Below are 22,401 nucleotides of genomic sequence, written 5' to 3'. Positions count from 1 at the left end.
AACCTGGATGTTTATGATTTTGTGTTTTGAGATTTATAAATTATTTATATGTTTTCTTCTTATTTTCTTTCCCCTGTCTCCATTCAACTGTGAACTCCTTGAGACTATGAACTATTTTGCTTATACTGAAATCCATGCTGGTGATTAAGATTCCTAAAATTTAGAGGTTCAGAGCTCTGTAATCTAATGGCCTTTTCTGATGTCTCAAAAAAGAGTGTTAGGGACTTCAGAGCCACTGCCTAGATAGTTCTGGTTGCTAACCTCTAATAGTCCCTGAGGATTTTAAGATCTTCACAATGAAACATTTTTACTGACCCATCCTGAGCCTTTTGAAGAGAACTGTCTAATATTTCAAATTAAAAAATTTCCCCAGATTATATGTAGATATAATTTTCAGTAATTGTTTTCTGACATTTGTGATTCATGTTCTCTCCCTCCCTTCCTCCCCACTTTTATAGATAGCAGGTAATTTGACATAGGTTGTACACATATTATTATATGATATGTTTTTCTATGCCATCATTTGAAGGATGACACATACGGCTTTTCACTAGAGAAAATTCATGGAAGAAATAAAGCAAAGAATAGCATGCTTCAATCTGCATTTGTATCAGTTCCTTCTATGGCAGCGTATAGCCTTTTTGATCATGAATCTCTTGTCCTGGATTCTTGTATTGCTGATAATAGTTATGTCATTCATAGTTGATCGTTGCACTTTATTGCTGTTGCTGTGTACAAAGTTCTCCTGGTTCTCCTTGCTTCATTTTGCATCACTAAGTCTTTCCAGGTTGTTTTGTTTTGTGATCATCTTGTTCATTATTTCTTATGATGTCATAGTATTCATTACAATCACAAAATCATTCAGCTGTTCCCTAAGAGCCCTCTTCTACTGCTGATTTCAGACACAGACAACATTTTCCACACCTTTGATCATATCTGGAGACTGGGGCTTGATTTGCTGGAGGATGGGAGAAAGAGAACCTTTTTATTTCATCTGGCTAGTGTTTTATGTAATTCTGGGCTGAAATAAATGAGTCGTAGCATCTCATTAGATTTCATAACCATTATATGATCTGGTATGAATCTCATGATTCTGTTGGAGTAAATATTTGGGAATTGGGGAATCTGAATAGCCATTCAGGCAACTATCTTGGCCAGAAGCCTTTCTTTCTCTCTTTCCAGTCTTATAGTTTTCTCCTTTCCATAAGCTCTGCATTCTAATCATGCTGACCTACTAATTGTTTCTTACAAATGATACTCCATTCCTCATATCCATGCCTTCAGACTGGCTCTCCTCTATGCCTGGGAGGCTCTCTGTTCTTCCTCTTCATTTCAACCTTCTCAGGAGTTGACTTCCATCAGGACTCAGATTCTAGGACACTTTTTACAGGAAATCTTTTCCTGCCCTTCTTTCAACCTCTTCCCCACAATCTTAGCCACTGGATTGCTAAGGTCTTTCTCTCTAAAGCTACCTTTATCTATTTTGTGTATATATATACATATCAATATTTTATATTATATTTATCAATATTTTACACAAATATAAACTCCTTGGAGGCAGGGACTGTCTTTACTCCTCCCACCCCATATCTGAAGCTTAGCATATTGTCCAGCATACAATAAATGCTTAATATATGCTTCCTATTTTATCAACCAGATCTGTGATAACCTTGGTACAGGGATCTGCCAGTGAGGAATCACTTTCTACCATTTCAAATCTGTAAATATTTTTCAACTTATAATTCTTGACTGTTGCCTATATCACTGAGTTAAAGTATCTTCTATTAGTCATACAGCCAGAAAGTGTCAGAGATGGAATTTGAACTCAGCCTTTTCTGACTTTCATACTAGCTCCCTCTAGTATTTCTTAATCAGTATACATCATATTAGATTTCATTTTGTCCAAAAGTTTATTAATTAAAATTAAATTAAATTATTTCAATTAAATAATTAAGTCATTAAATTAAATCAGTTATAAGCCAGAATAGTAGTGGATTTAAAAAAATTAGGAACCTTTAGCATGGAATATAGTATAAAACCCTTAAAACAGCAAGAAGATAGCATATTAAATCTTTACTATCCCCTTAATAATATCTTATGGTCATATACTTTGTTCCTTTATCTAAATTCTATTTTAATCTCTTTTAATTGATATAGATTGTTTGGATTTTAGATATAAAAATGGATTAGAAAAATTTTATTTGAAGTTAACTGCAAATAGCAGAGTTAAATGTACACCTGCTCTATCACTTGATCTCAGGAACTGAATCCACTACTTTTAGTTCAAATTAATATTGTCTCTGGAATATTTTAAGAAGTAAATACCCAGAAAAACACCTGATACTTCATTTCTTTGGGGTCTATAATTCGCAGGTACTTATTATCATAAATTAGTTTGGCCTTCATTGGGACCTCTTTAGTCTCTATAAAATATTGAAATTGGATTAAGAACTAATATGACCCTTTTCTCTACCTCATTTTATTTTTGAGATCAAAGAATTATTATGTTTACTTCACCTCAGTTCTCAGCAGTGAACTTAATATAAATTATTTAGAAATTTTAGTGTAATGGTTTCATAAGCTTTAAAAATTAGGCAAATTTCTTCTGTCTTCAAATCTTTTCACTCTTTGAAAAATCTCTCAAATATGCCCTCTTTTCTTTACTCATACAGCTACCTCTCTAGTATAGGCTTTTCTCACCTTATACCTGTATTATTCCAGTAGTTTTCTAATCAGGCTTTCTGTATTTTTTCCTCCTCCTGTAATCCAGCCTTCATCAGGCAGCCAAAATAATTTTCCTTAAATAAGGAAATTTCTTTAAATTCCAGTGTTAATACCAATGCCTCCCTGTTACTTTCAAGATCAAATGTAAAATCTGCTCTGGGATTTAAAGCCCTTTAAGATCTGGTATCTTTCCTTTTTCCCAGCAGTCTTACACTTTTCTTCCCTCCACATGATCTAGCTTCTTTGGCATATTTGCTATTCCTTTTGTACTCTCTCTCCTCTCTCACTGACTTTGCACTGGTTGTCTCCTATGTCTGGAATGCTTTGTATCCTCTTTCCCTGGTTCCACTTGGTTCACTTAGCAAAATTCCACCTTCTGTAGAAAGCCTTCTCCAGTTCCTTGTGCTCAAAGGAATAATAAACTGTAGGAATTCCATGTGAACTGGAACAACCTCCAGGAATTGATGCAGAGTGAAAGGAGCAGAACCAAGAGGACATTGTACACAGAAACTGATACACCACTGTGGCACAATCAAATGTAATGGACTTCTCAACTAGCAGCAATGCAATTATCTAGGTCAATTCTGAGGGACTTATGAGAAAGAACACTATCCACATTCAGAGGAAGAATTGTGGAAATAAAAACACAGAAGAAAAAAACAACTTCTTGATCACATGGGTTGATGGGGATATGATTGGGAATATAGACTCTAAATGATCAACCTCGTGCAAACATCAATAATATGGAAATAATTCTTGATCAATAAAAAAGGCTTCCTTCCAAGATGATTTTTCATCTATTATGTAAATGGTTTTTTAAAATACATGATCTTTCCATTAAACAATGTTTCTACTTTTCTGTGCAATCTCAGTACTTTGAAGTGTCTAGAACAATAAAAGCTTAATATCTTATTCACTGACAAAGAAATGGAGGCTTATAGAAACTAGATGACCGATTCAAGGTCACCAAGACATTAAATAATAGATCTGAATTTTGAATCCAGATTCATGGATACTAAATATATTACTTCTGATATATTACATGACATAATTATTCAGATCAAGCAAATGTCAAGAATATAAGTTCTTTAAGTCTTGTATCAAGATATAAATCTGACAATTGGTTTTGATTCATGTCAAGAACTCATGAAAAAGTCATATGTCTTCAAAACTTAAAATACTTGTGATTCATTGTGTTGGGGAATTATAATACATCATATCTCTTTAAGTTAAAAGATAGTTTTGAGGAGAAATTTTATTATGTATGTAATGTAGGAGCATCAGTAGAAAGTGCTTGAAGTCATAATTAAGGGTAGACATTTTGGGGAAAAGACCTGTTACACACACATCAATCTATTTAGTCCTAGATATATTCACATGTGCTCCATGTTTACCATACAATGTTTGCTATGGCTACCTTCATTCTCAAATAGAAATTAGAGCAGTTTTCTTACCTGTCCATTAAGAAAACTATTTGTAAAAGTGGTTTGCTTATTATGCTTAGTTTTTGATGCTGATTACTGATTTAAATGTACATTTTTATTCTTTTATGTCATATAATTACTTCTATAAAAAAAGGAATGTATGTTAATGGCAAAAAAAGATAGACCAGAAAAGGAATAATACAAATGAATCAAGATAAACTATTTTTATTCCAATTTTAAATCTCAGTAGCAATTTTTCAAATCTCTCTAACTGCCATTAGATATTCTTTAAGATTAATTAACAACAGCATAACATCAATTGATTGACCAATGAGTCCTTTATAAAAGGACTTATTTATCTTTCTTTTATGTTACCTAGAGAAATTCTTAAATATGAAAAACTAACAGGGGTTTGTCATTCTGTCATCTTATGAAAATTAGTGGTAAAATTAATATAGTTCTTTTCTTCATGATAAATGTTTTTGTCTCCTGACTTAAAATGCACAGATATTAAAAAGGGAATTGAATTTATAAAACATATACATTAGGGAATGATTATTTCTTTTGACAAAAGAGCTACTGTGGTTTCTTTAAATAGTCAGGTTTTCCAATGCTCTTAAATGTGTTTTAGCCTACTGAAAAACAAAAAAACAAACTTTTCAGAACTGCATGAGGTAATAGAAAGCATTATGCCCTATACTTGAATTTTGGATAGGGAGAGGACTTTAGTGGTCATCTAGTCCAATCCTTTTCTGAAAAAGAATTGACTGTGTTCTAAATAGTTTTGCATACAATTGATTTTTTTTTACCTTTGATTTTTTTGACATGTGCTCGTCAATGGGATCTCTACATCAAAGGATATAGACATTTTAGTCCTTTCTTGACACAATTCTAGATTATAATACTAAATGATTAGTCTTTTTCATTGGTTTATCAACAATTTATTGTAAGTTACTCAATTTTAGAGACTATATTTTCCCTATCACTCAATTACTGAACATTTATTAAGCACCTAGCTACTTTCCAGGCATTGTGTTATGATATGGGGGTGCAAAAAATGTATAAACCAATCCTTGAATAGATAATCCCTGAAACCTCTTTGAATAGGAATTCTAATATTCTACTAAAGGTTAACATCTGAGAGTATTACAGTATAAGCTTTGCTATTCTATTGATTTTGAAATGCAGGCCGTACCTTAATCTTCACTACACACCATCTCGATGAGGCCGAAGTGCTTAGTGACCGAATTGTCATACTCCAATGTGGTCAACTTAGATGCTCTGGTCCTCCCTCCAGCCTAAAGGAAACCTATGGCCATGGACTCAGTCTGACCCTGACAAAACAAGTAAGACCAGAAACTAGAACTTTAATTCTATTTTTTTGCAAATCACAGTTAGAAAGTGTTTAATGTGGGTTAGCGTAATGGAGACCCAAAGCCAAAAACCAAACCATTCCTGCTCTCTTAAGGAGCCCTAAGTTCTACTCAGGGGAAAATAGCATATGTTTCTTATAGAAGCTCTCAGGACATAATGTGGGATAGTAGAAAGAAATTTGAATCTGGTGTTATTGTTTAAATCCCACATCAGTCATTTTCTATCACTGTGGCAAGTCACTTTACATTGCATGGGTTTCAGTATCAAAGAACTTCAGACTTGGAAGGCTCTATGGTCAAACTTCTCTATGTTTTTTTCTTCTATAATATCCCTAAGAAGTAGTCATTCAGTCTTCATTGAAGACCTCTAGTGATGGGCATTCCACTACCTTCAGAGTAGATTATTTTTCTTTGAAATTGCTCTATTTTCAATTTTTTTCTCCCATCAAGCCTTTGCCTACTGTTCTTCAACTTCTTTAAATCAATCAATCAATCAATCAATCAATCAATCAACATTTACCAAGTGCATATGATGTGCTGGGCTTTGTACTTAACATTGAGGATATATAAGGAAGCAAAATGTTATCTCTGCTCTCAAGGAGCTTATAATCTAACTTTTACTCATTGCTTTTAGTTTTGATGATGGGGGTCAAATTCTTCTTCCATGTGATAATTATTCTAATGCTTTCAAAATTGTGAAATGAGCACATTGGCCTGGAAAAATCTATAAGAATGTCTTCAGGTCTAAAGAACTGTGAGTTCTTATGCATGAGTCTATTTCCTGTTTTCATGTTTCATATGAAATTACTGGTAGTAGTAATTATAAGTATATGTTGAATTAAATTCAACATAAGTTCTTATTGGGGACTTCCTACTGTAATCCATGCCCTAGAACTTTGAGCCAAATATCATACTTTGTTTTTGTTTTTGTTTTTGATTAACTTAAATCTTGCTGGTGAGAAAAGATGTACATGTAATATTTAGAGAAATTATAATGCAGTATTTAATTAGATATAATCAAATGCCAAAAAAATTTGGTGCTTTTTGCAATTGCTTGCCTGGCCAGAATGGTAAGGGATCAGCACTGACTTGAATGACTAAGAAAGGCTTCAAGGAGGAAGATTTTGAATTTTGAACAGGAGAAGAGAAGATTTAGATGTCGTATAGAGGAGGGTTTATATTTGGTTCCATGGGTCACAACTATGCACAAAAGTTGAAGTATGTCATATTAAGGATGGAATTTGATGGAAAGAAAAACTTCATAGAACCTGATCAAAGACGAATAAAAGTACTTTGAAAGTACTAACATATCCAGTGTCTGGAGAGAGATCTTCAAGTGAAGATTACATGACCTGTTGAGATTATTGTAGAAAAAATTGTATTATAGGTACAATAAAGCCTTTGAGATGGCTTCCCACACAAATTCTGTGATTTAGGTGAACATTTTAGGTGGGGAGAGCAGAAGGAGCAAAGATGAAAATGGCATATGTATGGGATAGTGAAAAGATCAGTTTTTAAAGATTCTTTTTTAAAGGCAAATAGAGAAAACACAACCCAATAATTGCACAAAGAATAATACTGATAATTCAGGTTCATAAAGTGCTTTAGATATATCTTATTTAATTTTCACCACAATCCCATACATTTGGTATTATATTCATCACATTTTATAGATGAGGAATTGGAGCTGTTGCAGGTAAAAAGGTATTACATTCACCATTTGGTGAGGATTTTGGGGCCAACCACTCATAGATTCATAGATTTAAAGTCATAAGGGACATTTCACATGTGCAGGGACGGAGGTCTAGTAGGTGAAGTAACTTATCCAAGGTCATATAGCAGTAAATGAATGGACTAAGATTCAAAATCATATATTCTGACTGCCAATTCGGTGTCTTTTAAAAAAAAACTACATCATAATTTCTCATGAACAAAGCAATATTTTAGAAATATTAGTATGGTAGAGGTAGACTCAATGGTTTGGCTGTAGAGGAACTTGAGTTAGAGAGATATTATAGGGCAGAAAAATCAAAGACATAGGCCATATACTCATAACACTCCCAGATGTAGTCAAAATAAGATTAAATGCAGTTTCTTTTTAATTTTACAATTATGATTTATGTACACACACACACACACACACCAAGATGTGTGATTTTCTAAGTCAATATGTGGACCACTATTATCCTTATGTATGGTTTAATGGTTCTCCTTTCTATTCAAGTTTTAGGAGACTATTGAAGCAGTTTAGAATAGTGTTGAGGGCTTGGCCTATGGTGGTCATGATGATAGTATACATAAATAAATAAAATTAAAACATGTTATGAAGGAAAAAAATGACAAAATCAATGAATACTTGATATAGTTGATAAAAGGGAGGGAAGTGTTGAGAATAAATCCAAGATTGTGAGAATTGGTGATTGGGTGAATGATGGTACCATGGACAGAAATTGGGACCATGGAAAATTACTTGTATTTTTAATAAATTGAGTTTGAGATGATGAAAAGACAGTTGAAGGCAGTTGAAAGTATGAGTCTGGAAGTTAGGTCAATATCAAGTTTTCAGCTGATGATTTTACATTCATTTCTGTAGAAGGGTAATAGCTTGGCTTTTAGTAATCAGTTTCATTATAGTTGTGGAAACAGAAAGCATAATTTCTGAAGTAATAGATACTGAAGTGATAGACAATCATTTGCAAAATCTGCAAGTCAATGAAAGGAAGATGAGGATGGCATAAATGACTATTGTAAGTAGAACATGGGCTTTCAATTTCTCCTTCCCTTCAATAGTAATAGAGATGATTTTGTTTCTTGATCCATTGTTCTTTTTACTAATAGTTCATATTTGTATTAAGGTAAAGGACAAAGGAAAGCTGGCCAACGTATTGGTCTTCAACTTGGGGTTCCAACCAACTGAGGTTTTCCTTTTATGAATTAACACAAACTCTGGTATTATTATCTCATATTAAAGACCAAAAAAGGTTCAGGTATTCAGGATTCATTGCTAGTAATGAGGTAGTAAACTGGACTGCAGTTGGTGATCTGGCACACACAATTTTTGCATTGTGCAAATCCCAAAATTGAATTTAGGTGACCTTCACAGTAGGGAGAGGTGAAATAATTGATCCATTTGTGAAGATATTTTGTGTCTGATTTGATTTCTATTTGAAACAAATACACAGACCATATTGATATATGTTTCAGTGGATGGCTATTTAAATTTTGCTTAATAGAAATTTTAGTTCTTGCAGAATGTATAATGATTAATTAAAACCAACTGATGTCTCTTTGAGGGACTTGTGGATCTTACTTCTCTCTTTGTCACTCTCCCATCTCCTTTGTAGCCTTTCATTCTGGAGACTCAAGATGCCAAGGACACAGATCGAGTTACAACTTTGATACAGATATATATTCCACAAGCATTTCTTAAAGAAAATGGTGGGAATGAGTTAACATATGCAATTCCAAAAGATACTGATAAAGCATGCTTTAAAGGACTCTTTCAGGCTCTGGATGAAAACCTACATCTTCTGCACCTAACCGGCTATGGAATTTCTGATACTACTTTAGAAGAGGTATTTGACATATTTGTTTTTATTACCTCTTGCAACCTCCTTGAAACCTTCCCTACTAGTCAAAATTTAATATCTCTCCGCCCATCACCATTTGTATTTTTATAGTCGGTACTTCTTTTATCTTGCACATAACAAAATGAATTTTGCAGAGATAGAAATAGAAAGGAAGTATAAGAGAGAATGTGAATTATCTGTATTTATTTTAATTTTGGTTCATCTCATACTTTTGTGTCAAAGATAATTGTGAGTTTAAGACAGCATTATAATCTTGCCTTTTTATTCAAAGGATTTTTCATCAGTTTTAATAGTTATTCTAAATGCTTCCTATCAGTCAATCAACCTGTGATCTATAACTGAAACAATAGTATCAGTGATTTAATACTGATGAGCTTGGTTACCTGTGGTGGCAATATCTCAATCATATATCTGCACTGCTAACAGCTGCAGAAGGGGGATAGGAATCTTGTACATCAAATCATTTAAAAGAATTTTCCATTGCATCTTTGAAAACCCCAGGAATATTGCATGATCAGCTTTTGGATGAATGCTTTAGAAACATTTTTTTGGAGCTTGAAGTCATGCTGCGGTATCTATTTGAAAAAATATAAATAGTAATGACATACATTTAAATGACACTTAGAGGTTAGTAATGTTTATAGCCTTAGTTTAGTTTCAGATAACCCAGCCTCTTCATTTTATAAAATAAAGAACGCGAGACCAGGGAGATTGATTTGATTAAGGTCATATGGGTAGTAAGTGGAGTAGACCGTACATGAATCCTTGGCTTCTAACTGAAAACTCAGTGCTCTGTCAAAATGAGGAAAGGTTATAATTTTGAGATCTATACATCTGCTGGTTCTGAAAAATTGAGGTACTGAGGGAATGATTTTGAATTAATACAAGAAAGAAATGCTTTCATTCAAAGTGGTAGTAATTCCAAGTTGATGAATTGCTCTCCTTAGTGACCATTTTGAGTTTTTGACAAATGACTAACAAAATTGACTAGTTTCTGGATGTAAGAAGATTGCTTTTTTTTTTAACCAAAAATTTGATTTAAAAAAAGACTGATTTGGAACTTCAAGATGAACTTTGCCCTGAATCCATAGACTATTTATGTGCTTCAAAGTAGATCATCTAAGGTCAGTTCAATGTATTTCAGTGGAAACAATTCTGGATTTGAAGTTAAAGTCTTAGTTTTGAGTCTTGGTTCTGTCAATTAACACTTGTGTGACCTTGGACAATTGAGCCTCATTTTCCTCATGTATAATAAGAAGAGACTGGGTTAGATGACTTCTAAGGTCATTTTCTACTTCCAGTTTATGCTTCTATGACTGGTTTCATGCTAGCAACTGGATCCTTCCCTAAATTCTACCTACCATCCCCTATTCCAATGGAGCTTTGAGGCCAAGTCAACTTGGCTCACCCTACTGGGTGATGTTGTATGTGATTAGGAATTACTCTAAAACATAGAAACCTTTTCAAACACAGGTATCTTTTCAAACTTTCTTCCGTCCACTAACTACTCTTATTATATAAACATGTGTGTCTACTTTTGGTCATAGAAAGTATCTGTGAGAAGTTCGTAGTTTCTTCCTTTGAATTGACCCTACTCTCCTTATTGCACATACTCCCTTCCCTGTGTCTGCTTATGTTTATGCTGGGTATTGCCTGGACACAAACAGTTCTTATCACCATCTCAAGTTCAAGTTCCTTTGCAGATGTGCAATTGTAATATTGTACAATGCTTAATATATATATATATATATATATATATATATACAAAGTTCTTATATATATATAAAGTTCTTATGTGTATAAAAAGTTCTCTTTTCATATTATAAAAAATTCCTTATAATTGAGATATTTCCCATATTAGTTGACATTTCAAAAGTCAATGAAACAAAATTATTTTGTTATGTCTTTCAAGATCTCTTGAAAAATGCATGAGAGATACCTAAATGAAAGATAGCTTTTTAAGTGGAGTTTTGCATTACAGAATCAAATGCTATTTTTCTGACCAATGAACAAGAAACACAATGAAATCTTTTGTTTTCTGTACCTTTCATTCAGTTGCTTTACTATAAAGATGTGTTCTGCTGAACATGTTATCCATTAAAACTTTTGGGTTCTCTAATCATGCCTTCATCAGGTTGCTCTGAATAATTACATAGATCAGTGGCTTCAAACTCAAATAGAAACTGAGGCCATGAAATTGTATGTATGGGCTGCATATTGACTTAGAAAATGACACATTTAAGCAATATCTATGTTCTATTTTATTTTTATTTATTTTGTGAAATATTTCCCAATTTTTATATTTTAATCTGGTTCAGTCTGACCTTAGGTAAGTTTACATGTTTGATACCTCTGATATAATGAGAACATATGCATATTGGTCAGCAATTATTGATATTTGGTCAATTGCTATTTAGAATTATTAATAATTTTTATTTTTTCTTCATGTATTTGCTATCCCTAATTCTTACCAAGGCCAAAACCTTTACCTCTGTTTCATCCCCTTCTGTCTTCCCTAGTAAATTGTAACTAAAACCAGCCCTTCTTTTCTAATCTCTAATCTTTCACTTTTTATTGGTTCTTTCTTGAGTTTGTATGAGTCCAAGTATTCGAGAACTTTAAAAAAATCCCTAACCAAACAAACATTTTCATTTTACTCTACCATTTCTTCTAGTTATAATCCTATATATCTTCTCACATTTTCAGCAAAACTCCTTTACAAGTTTGGGCTTGCTGCTTCTCTCCTTTTTCAATCCCTCTGTAGTTTCTGACCTCATTTGATTTCTGACTTTATTATTAAATTATAATGACTTTTTTCAAAGTTGCAAATAATATCTTAATTACAAATATTATGGTCTTTCCTTAGTCTTCATTTTTCTTAATTTATAAGCTTCATTTGACAATATTGATCACTATCTCCTTCTGGAAATGCTTTCATTTGGGAGCTTTCATCGAAGCAGTCGATGAAAGAGAGCTTTGAGTACTGGACCTGGAGTTAGAAAGAAATTAATTCAAATCTAGCTTCAGACAATTGAGTGGCCTTGACCAAGACATATAACACCTGAATCCCTCAATTTCCTCATTTGTCAAATAATAGCATCTACCTTTGTCAAAATTAAAATTGTGGTTGGACTCTGAACTATATTAATTAAGTGGTCACCACAGATTTAATTCTAAATCCCCAAATGAATTAATAATGTAAATAGAATTCATGGTAGTTTTTTTTCACAATATTTACAATAGAAGCAAGATATTAAGGAATGAGAGAGATGTAGAGAAAACTCTGGCTTCTTCTGATACCAGTTAGAATTTCTAAGCCCCAGCCAGGGGAAGAGGGTCTCAAGAAGATGGGCCTTATCTCAATGCTTAATGCCTTTGGAAAGGTGGGGTCACTAAGTCAGCTTTTCACTCACCAATGGTAACAGTCAAAAGAAGTCTGGGTGTTGATCTTCCAGTTTCTCCTCCGTCCTTCACTCCAAGCCTGGGTGACTGACTGGCTGAATGTCCATCTTCCCTTCAGCCCTGAGTGACTGATCCTTCACTCCAAGCCTGGGGTGACTGACTGTGACTTTAGTCTTTTTTCCCCTCTGTTTAAATACCTTTTTCTCTTGTGTTACCTCCTCTAAATGTTCACTTCTACCAATCTTAGCAGACTCTTTTCTCCAGGATTGCCCACTCTTTAGTTCTCACCTTTTCTGGTTTGATTATATCTTTTGGGGTTACTTAACTCCTCTTTTGATAAATTCACCTTTTGTAGTTATTTAACACCTTTTGGTGGTTTATTCACCTTTTGTAGTTACTTAACATCTTTTTGTAGTTAAAATCTAAAAATAGATTGTAGCTTATAATTCTAGCTTCACTATAAAGGAAGAGCTAAGTTCCTTCATTGTTACAATCAGGAGATAGCTAAATCCAATCTTCACAATCTCCCCTGATGATCACTGGGAGACTACTCTCCCCATTGATCATTTAACATAATCATTTTGTAGTCCTAAAGCACTTCTAACTACAGATGTTTTCAAAATTTCACCTTTTAAGAGGAAATTACAATAGTTAGAGAGAAATAGAAAAGAGAGAAAGCAAAACCAATGTTTTGCTAGATGCATTGAACAAAAGCCAAATTAGGGGTCAGTCCCCTTTGGCATAAAAATGTACATTTATAATAAACGTTCAATCCCCTTTTGTCCAATCAATTTGATTGCACCCCAGATTTTATTTTGGATTTTCTTGATGCAGTGTAGGTTTCTGCAAGTATCTTTTTTCAAATATTCATTCTCTGGGTTCAAGGAGTTAGCAAACTTCTTTTCCTGAAATTCTTCTTAGACAAAATTTGAAATATTGGAATTTTTATAAAAATACAATACAATCCCCCCTGAAGAGAATGTTTAACAACACCTGGATCAATTCAAAATGGTTGATTTCTGGGGTGTATTAGTCAATTATCAAAAGAAAAAATCAAAAGCATAAAAGAAAATATATAAATGGAAGAAATTACGCTTTTGATAGAAATAAAGTCAAAATTAGAATCAAAATATCAAAAACTATATCAAATTTCAGAATTAAAAAATAAATTCATAACAGGCCCTTGTTATTAAGGTCCAATTAAAGTAAATTTCTGTCCTACAAATATGTAGGGGAAAAATGCAGTAATATTTTATTTACCCATAATAAGCTAGGCTACAGGAAGTTGCCATACTATTAGAGAGAAAAAAGAACTAGATTTTTATGTAAAAGGGAAGCATCATTTCCTGGTCTGAAATTTCATCATTTCTCAGGGATAGGGGAGCCAGACCATCAAATTCTTAGGTACTTTCATAGAAAATATTTTACAGGGAGTGTGGTTCAAAGAGTCCTGCATCTTAACATATGTCAAGTGCCACAACCTCGAGTCTCACACTAGGTTCAAGTCCTTTCATATTGGCATAGAAGTTCATCAATCCCACATGGATTGGTTTCATTTTGACCTGGGTGCTCTTTTGGCACTTTTCCAGGTTAAATCGGTGCTTGTATAGCACTAGGTAGATAAAGTATGTGCTCCTTTTTTTGATCCCATTTTCTAGCATCAGACACAATCATTAATCACAGTCCCATAATATTTATCAATAAATGGCAGGTTTCAATAATTTAAAGCTTTGGAGAATACATTTTTATGCTAAGCAAATGGATATCTTAGCTTATTGCAAAAATAAAAAATAGTTAAAAGAAAATCTTTTCAATACTATTACATGTGCTCCAAATGCAAAAAAAATGAGAGAAATAAAAGGAACAAAATTCTGTATGGCACAAATAAAGTGCAATAAAATAGTACAGATCCATCAATACAGAAGTCTTATCATAATCAATAGTTAAATACTATCAATATAATCAATTATTCATTATCAACAGAGGGTAATCATTTTACATGGCTACAATGAATACGTGAGTCCCTCTCCTCAATTTTAATAGCTGAATAAATTTGTGATAAGAGTGAATTGGGAAAATGAGTTCCTCTATCTGAGTCAATATGTGCTGGTAGGTCAAAGTGTGGAATAATTTCTTTTAAAAGGGCAATAAAAGCAGATGTGGCCTGAGCAGTAGGGAATGCTTCAGTCCACCTGGTCAGCTGATCAACTATGACCAGACAAAATTTATATGGTCCAGCTTTTGGCATAGAGATATAATCAATTTGTAAATGTTCAAATGGTGTGTAGGCAAGAGGACATCCACCAAAGGTTTTTCCACAAAAGGCGTTGTGATAAAAGACCTTATAGGTAGGGTAGGCTGAACATACTTTTGAGGCTATAGTAGTTATACCAGGGGCTATCCATACTCTTTTAACAGAGTCCATGGTGCCCTGGGTGCCAAAATGACCATTTTTATGAATAGACTGGCAAATTTGTTGATAAAAACTTCTAGGGAACAAGGGTCTTCCTTCAGATGATACCCATACTCCATTAATCTGTTTTGCTTTAAATTTCTGTTTCCATTTTTCCTCTTCCTTTTCATTATAGGAAAGTGATAAATTTAAGTCATCAATGGTTATTGATGTTAAAATTAATTCAGGCCCTTCTATAGCCACTAGCTCTGCAGCAGAATCTGATTGGTCATTTTCCCTAGAGAGAGGGTCATTTCCACTTGTATGTGCAGAACAATGAACTATAGTTATGACTTCAGGGTGCTGGAGAGCAGAAAGAACTTCATTAATAATTTCTGCATTAGCGATAGGTTTTCCAGCTGAGGTTAAAAATTCTCTTTGGAGCCATAGCATGCCAACAGAGTGATGTATGCCAAAGGTATAGCAGGAGTCTGTGTAGATTGTTACTCTTTTATCCTTTGCAATGATACAGGTGTGTTTCAATACTATGAGTTCTGCACCTTGTGCCCTTACATTTGAGGGTAAGGAAGATGGCTACAGAGTTTCAAATTCATTGACTACTACAGCTCCTGTATAACACATGCCATTTCTCATAAATGAAGAACCATCTGTAAATAATATTAAATCCAAATTATCCAATGGGGTGTCCAGTAAATCATTATGAGGTTTTTCAACAATGGACACTAAAGATGTACAATCATGTAAAGGTTCTCCCGAAGTTGGCAAATAGGGAAGTGAGGTTGCAAGATTAAGTGTTCTACAGTGTTTTAATGTGATGTGTTCATTGTTTAGTAGTGCTATTTCATACCTAGTAATTCTTTGGTCAGTAAATGCTTATGTCTTATGTATTAATAACAGTGCCTCAACCTTGTGTGGGAACATTATGGCCAGGGGGAATCGCAATACCAGATTGGCTGATTTAGTTATTATTAAAGCCACAGTGGCTACTCCTCTAAAGCATGGTGGTGCTCCACCAGCTACTGGATATAGCTCGGTTGAATAATAGGCTACTGGGTGTTGAGCAGGTCCCAAAAGTTGAGTTAGAACACCTGAAGCTACCCATTTTTTTCATGTAAATATAGGGTAAATGGATTATCATAATTTGGGATGCCTAGAGCAGGGACAGACAGAATAGCCTGTTTTAAATTTGAAATAGCTTTTAGGTGTTTCTTTTCTAATTTAAGTGGTTCAGGGAATGAGTTTTTTGTAAGTGATACAATGGACTTAGTGATCTCCCCATAACAAGGGATCTATTGTCAACAAAATCTGGTTGCTCCAAGAATTGCCCTTAATTGCTTTTTAGTGGTAGAAGCACTCAATTTTTGAATGTTTTATATGTGCTTAGGAGAAATTACCTAGGCACCAGCAATTAAAATAAATCCCAAGTATTCTACTTTTGGGAGATACCACTGAACCTTTTCATTCGAAATATTGTGTCCTCTTTTATGTAGTTCTAGAAGGAGGTTCTCACTATCCTCTTGGCATGCTTCAGCATCTGTTGAAGCCAAGAGTAGATCATCTACATACTTTATTAATTTGCTTTTTAAAAATCTTATATTGTCAGTGTCTTGACTTAAAATTTGTGCAAAAATCTTGGACTTTCCACATAACCTTGAGGCAGACAAGTCCAAGTCTATTAGAGCCCTTCCATGTGAAGGCAAAAATATATCTGGAATATTTATGTACAGGTATGGAAAAGAAGGCAGAGCACAAGTCTACTACTGTAAAGTATGTAGCTGTGCTAGGAATGGAAGAAATAATAGTATTTGTGTTAGAAACTACAAGGTGTCTCTTTATAACATGATTGTTCACTGTTCTCAGGTCTTGTACAAATCTATAGAGGTGCTTGCCATTGGGCCCCATTTTTTTTAAACAGGTAGGATGGGTGTATTGTATTCAGATTTACAGGGAATTATTATGCCCTGGTCAATTAATGAGTTTATTACTGTGGTAATACCCTCAATTGCCTCTTTTCAGAGGGTATACTGAGGAATGGAAGAAGGTGGGGTAGATTTATTTTTAATTTGGACAGGGATAACTGATTTAAAGTAAGCATACATCAGAAGAAGATGTGTCTCAAAAAGAATCTGATATATCTGAAGGTATTGCAAATGTGGGAGGCTCTTTTACCTCCTGCCTCTCTGAGAGAAGTAGTGAGAGTAAATTTAAAAATTCCTCAGGTATTTCCAATGATAAAGAGTCATCTGGAGCACAAATTATTTTGGCCTGTAGTTTGTATAGTAAATCCCTCCCCAGCAAGTTTGTGGGGCATCCAGGCATTAAAAGAAAAGAGTGTTCAATGGTTAGGGGTTCCATGCATATCATGTGAGGAGAAAGTTTTGCAACCTTTTGAGGTATTCCTGACATACCTACTTCATTTATAGAGCCAATAGACTCACATTTTGCAACTGGTTTGGTAACCAAAGACTGACCTACAGGCTCCAGTGTCCATGAGACAATTGTAGTATGAATTGCCCACCTTTAAGGTGATATAAGGTTCCTTACTATGTAGGGGGTAGGGGTTTACAGGGATAATTGGCATTAAAATATCAGGATCTGGAAAATCAAAGGTTTCATTCTTTGATTTCACGGCCCTTTCTTCCCCATCATACTGTCAGAAAGATGCTTGGGCAGTTTTCTGGGATTCTCCACACTGATGGGAATTTCACCCTGGGTGTAGTGTGGATGAACTCCATTTTTAAATATTATTTGTTATATATATATATTATATATATTTTGTTGTTTATGTTCTTTTGTCTCAGTTTGAGCATTGTCATTTTCCCAATTTTTATTTCTATAATTTTGATTTCTAAAAATGTGATTCCTATAGTAATTAGAGTTATTTCTATCAGTTTTAAAGTTGTGATTTCTATGATCATTATCATAGTCATTTCTATAGTTATTATTTCTAAAGTTGTTATTATTTCTTTTTTCCTGTAGCCAGTTCCTATAGACCATCATTATATGGCCTCTTTTCCACAGTAAAGGCATGTTATTGATTTATCTGTGGATTCCTTTAAAGGGATTATTGTTTCTCCATGATTTTCCAGTTTTCTTTTTAACATTTTAATTTCTTTCTGTAAGTCTTCCACTGATTTACTGTTTTCCTCAATTATTTTTGTATGGCCCTTGTAAACGTAGACTGCTACTCTCCTTAATTCTTTGAGGCCCATAGAGCCCCAATTTGGACAACTAGTTTTAAAGTGTTCTTTTACCAGTGAACAACAATTCTTAATGAATTGTCTATGTATTTGTCTAATGTCTCTTTCTCTGGATAGATCAAAGTCCATATATATGTTCCCCACATCAATAAGTCTGTCCATAAACTGAAATGGGGTCTCCTCTATTTATTGTTCTGTGCTTTCAAATTTAGACCATAAATCTGGTCTGTCAGAGCACGTGCTCATGGCTGACAATAATGCTTCTCTGGATAGTTTAGTTTTGTATAATCTGGTTCAACATTGGGGTTCTAATGTGGATCTTTAGTTGGCCAATAATTTGCTCCCCTACCTTGCTTCTGATTAGTCAAAGAGATGACTTTATTTTTCTTTCTGTTTGTCACAAATTTTTCAAATAAATTTTCAACATCTATCCAAGTGGGGTCAAAAATTTTGAATATGTTTTGCAATCTTTTTATAATTAATATTGGCTCTTCTTCAAATGAGGGAAGGTCTTCCTTGAATTTATTTAAATCATCAGGACCAAAAGGTGTATGTTGTCTTATAGATATCAAGTTCCCATTTTTATTGAAAGTTGGAATTTCCCTTAAAGGGAATAAACTTCTATCTGAATTTTCTTGTGTTTCTGTCTCTAGGCTTCTTGCTCCATTTTCAATGGGGTAGGTATGATAAAGGGAAGGGTTGGGCATGCTGAGGGGGAGGGGTTGTTGTCCCATAGTGCCAGAAGGATGACAGGTACGAGAAGTATGGGAAATAAATTGTATAGAGTGGGAGGGAAGGGCAAAGGAAGAAGGGTAAGTGGAAGGGGGAAAGGATGCAGAGGGGTGTGGGGCAGGAGGCATGGGCAGGGGGTGAACTTAGGGTGGAGGGGGTGTGGCAGTCAGTATGGGTGGGGGGAGGAATGGGTTGGGTAGCAGTAAGTTGGGTGTGGGAGGAGATGGTTTGTGAACTAGGAGCCATATTGTCCAGAGCAGGGTGGGACAGAGATTCTGATAATAAGGAAGTATAGAAAGATAAGTCACTCCTATTCTGGGATGTTATTGATTCCCTTTTAATGCTTTTCATAAAAGCTATGAGATCCCCCATACTTTCTTCTAAAAACTCAAGCTGAGTATTTAGTTCCGCATTTTGTTGAGTAGTAAGAGTAACAGTTGATCGGTTTGACCGGGAAATGGTTTTTTCAAGGGGAGACTGACCTGAATCTCTTATCTGATTTTCTAGTTTGTGTATGTTATTTTCCAGGTTTCTCTTAGAGAGAAATAGATACAATATTACAGGTCCAAAAATTAAAATCCCAAACAGGAGCAGTGTGGAGTATAGCCATTGTCATACATACTCTGGGATTATGAAATAGACAAAGAACAATGTTTGTTTAATTTTGGTCATTTTACTGAAAAGCCAGTTGTTAATTAGGTTGTGTGCTGGCTGTAGCCACATTTTTTTAGATGTTTGGGTGTGGTCCTTTTTAAAGTTTCAATCCAATTTCAATCCAATTAACTCTTTTGTGTGAAAAGGTCAGAATAAGACAAGGCTAAAACGTCATACAAACACTATCTAGCAGGGCTCCTTTCTCCAGGTTTTTCTCACAGCTACCTAAGAACACTCCAGTCAGTTAGTATTGTCTGTGATGATCAGCTAATTGGGTTGTTTGTTCTCAAAGGCAAGGGAGCTTTAGAAACAGCTCTCCTAGCTAGGACCTTAGGGTCCTATTGCTAAGATTAAAATAGCTGCATTCTATCTACTTTAAGGAGAGAGAAAAAAAACAAATTTACTTACCTCTTCATCTTATCAAAATAGGCTATTAAAAGCTGACTTAGGGATAGTCACAGTAAAGAAAAAGTTTAGGAAAGTTAAGAAGATTGAGGGTATTTCATCACAACCAACATGGTCAGTCAAAATTGTTAAAATTAAAATTGTGCATGGACTCTGAAATATATTATTAGGTGATCACCAGGGATTTAATTCTAAATTCCAAAACAAATTACTAAAGTAAATAGAATTTATGGTAGTTTATATCTTCATTGTTACAATCAGGAGATAGCTAAATCCAATCTTCACACCTTTCAGGTTATTGTGAGGATAAAATTAGATCATATTTGTAAAGCTTCAAAAACCTTCTCATGCTTTGTAAGTGCTAGCTATTATAGTTTCATGAAACTATTTTTTATTGGTTCTCTTTCTGCTTGTCTATACTCCCTGGTAAGTTTACCTTGCTGGTTCATATTGATCATGCTTTTTGTTTATTTCTCTCTCCTCTCTCCCTCTCTCTCCACCATCTCTCTCTCCCTTTCCCTCTCTCTCCCTCTCTCTCCCTCTCCCCATCCCGACACACACCCATTGACTTTATTGTCTCTTCTGCATTTGATTATCTTCTTTAAGCCATTAACTCCCATATTCAAAGTTTCCTCTAAGCATCCTTCCTATACTACCAATTGGCTGTTGAAAATTTAAAAATGGATGTCTTGGAAATGTACTGAAATCAACACATCCAAAAAAGAATTCATTTTCTTTCTCCCACAGACTTCCTCCTACTTTAAACTTTCCGGTTCATGCAAATTCCCACCACCATCTTTTCAAACTCCCAGGTTTACAACATTGCTATTTACCTTGACTCCTCACTCTCCCTCATTCCACATATCCAATCATTGTCAAATCTCACTACTTATACTTCTACAACATGTCTCACATATTGCCCTTCCTTCTTCCCATAAATATCATTTTAATTTAGGCATTCATCACTTATCTCCTACAATATTTGAACAGCTGCTCTGTGATTCAAGTTTTTTCCTCATCCAGGCAATATTGTACATTGCTTAACTTTTTGGTGTGATCAAATTCTCTTTTCTATTCATCTTGTAGGATTTCAAATTGTTGCCAAAGAAATTATATTTAAGGACAAATATGACCATGCTACTCCCCAACTAACCAAACTCTGATGGCTTCTTAGAATATGATATAAACTCTTCCACTTATCTTATAAAGTATTACATAGTCCATTTTTCTAGCCTTAATGGATATTACTTCTGTTATTATACTCTGTGATGCAGTCACTGACATTATCGCTTCCTTGCATATAACATTCCATTTCTTGTCTCTGTTCCTTTACATTGATCTCCATGCCTAGAATTCACATTCTCCTCAAAATTGCTTCAAAGAATCCTTCTTATTATTCAAGATGCAGTTTAAGCACCAATTTATATATAAACCTTCTCCCAAACCCCCCAAATGCTAGCACCTTCTTTTTACAACCACCTTGTGTTTCATTATTTTGCACTTGTCCTCTTTATGTTTATTCTGTATATAGTTGTATGGGTTCCTTTAGAGTGAGGATAGTTTTTTTTACTATATAATCATATCTTCAGCACTTAGCACAGTCTATCTAACATATAGTAAATGTTTAATAAAAATTTTTAATGAAATGATTATATATCTCAATAAGAGATCCTTTAAAGCCTTTAGAATTGTGCTACCTTTACCTTGGTTCTCTATTGTTTATTATTAGTCTAATTCAACCATTTTTTTCTATCTTTTTTCATTAGTGCTATCTTCCCTTACTCATATAGTACATGAAAGACCATATACGATGGCTTCATAATCACTGATGAAAAGATTAGTCATTAGAATGACCTTGACATGCATTTCCCATTTCTCATCAACTTGTGAACCAATTTCTGCTTTCATTTTAAAGTTTTCTTGGAATATTTTGTCTTAAGTTTACTGATAAGGTTTCTTTAATCTTTTTTCACTATTATTTTAAAAATTATTTTGTGAAACAATACTGATCATATTCTTTTAATATTCTCCTTTGCACAATTATAAAGATAAAATTTTATTTTAAATTGGTGCTGCCCTTGACTGTTCTTTGGTAAGGAAATGAAATGTTTACTGGTTATGTTGGTTTCTCTGTTCTTCTGGTCTACTCATTGTGGTGACTGATTTATCTTTTAATATCTTTAGAAATAGTTATTGACTGTGTTGATGCAAATTATTTTTATATTTATTATTTCCAGTCTCAACATCTTAACTTCTGTTATAGTTATTATCATTGTGTTCTAACCTCCATTTCTAAAAAAATTGCTTCTGATTGATTATTGATTTTGATTTTCAAGTTGATAGACTGACTATAAATAGCAGCTGATTAAAAAATGACTACCACACCGGTAACCATTTATTTCCTGTATGTATAGATGTAATTGGAGAGATGTTGTGGTATAGCAAAGAATCTCCCTTAGAGTTAAGAAGAACCAGGATCAATTC

The 22,401-nt window shown here is 34.0% G+C and overlaps 1 protein-coding gene across 1 annotated transcript in view; it reads left to right on the top strand.

Moving 5' to 3' along the window:
- ABCA13 (ATP binding cassette subfamily A member 13) overlaps positions 1-22,401 on the top strand; it is a 497,021-nt gene that overhangs the window by 244,589 nt on the left and 230,031 nt on the right. The window contains 2 exon segments of the mRNA XM_056806268.1: positions 5,337-5,494; positions 8,866-9,096. Of these exon segments, the coding sequence (XP_056662246.1) occupies positions 5,337-5,494; positions 8,866-9,096 (389 nt within the window).

This window comes from Monodelphis domestica, chromosome 7 (genome assembly GCF_027887165.1).
Source record: "Monodelphis domestica isolate mMonDom1 chromosome 7, mMonDom1.pri, whole genome shotgun sequence".
Classification (NCBI taxonomy): domain Eukaryota; kingdom Metazoa; phylum Chordata; class Mammalia; order Didelphimorphia; family Didelphidae; genus Monodelphis; species Monodelphis domestica.
This window is presented reverse-complemented; position numbering and strand designations above follow the sequence as displayed.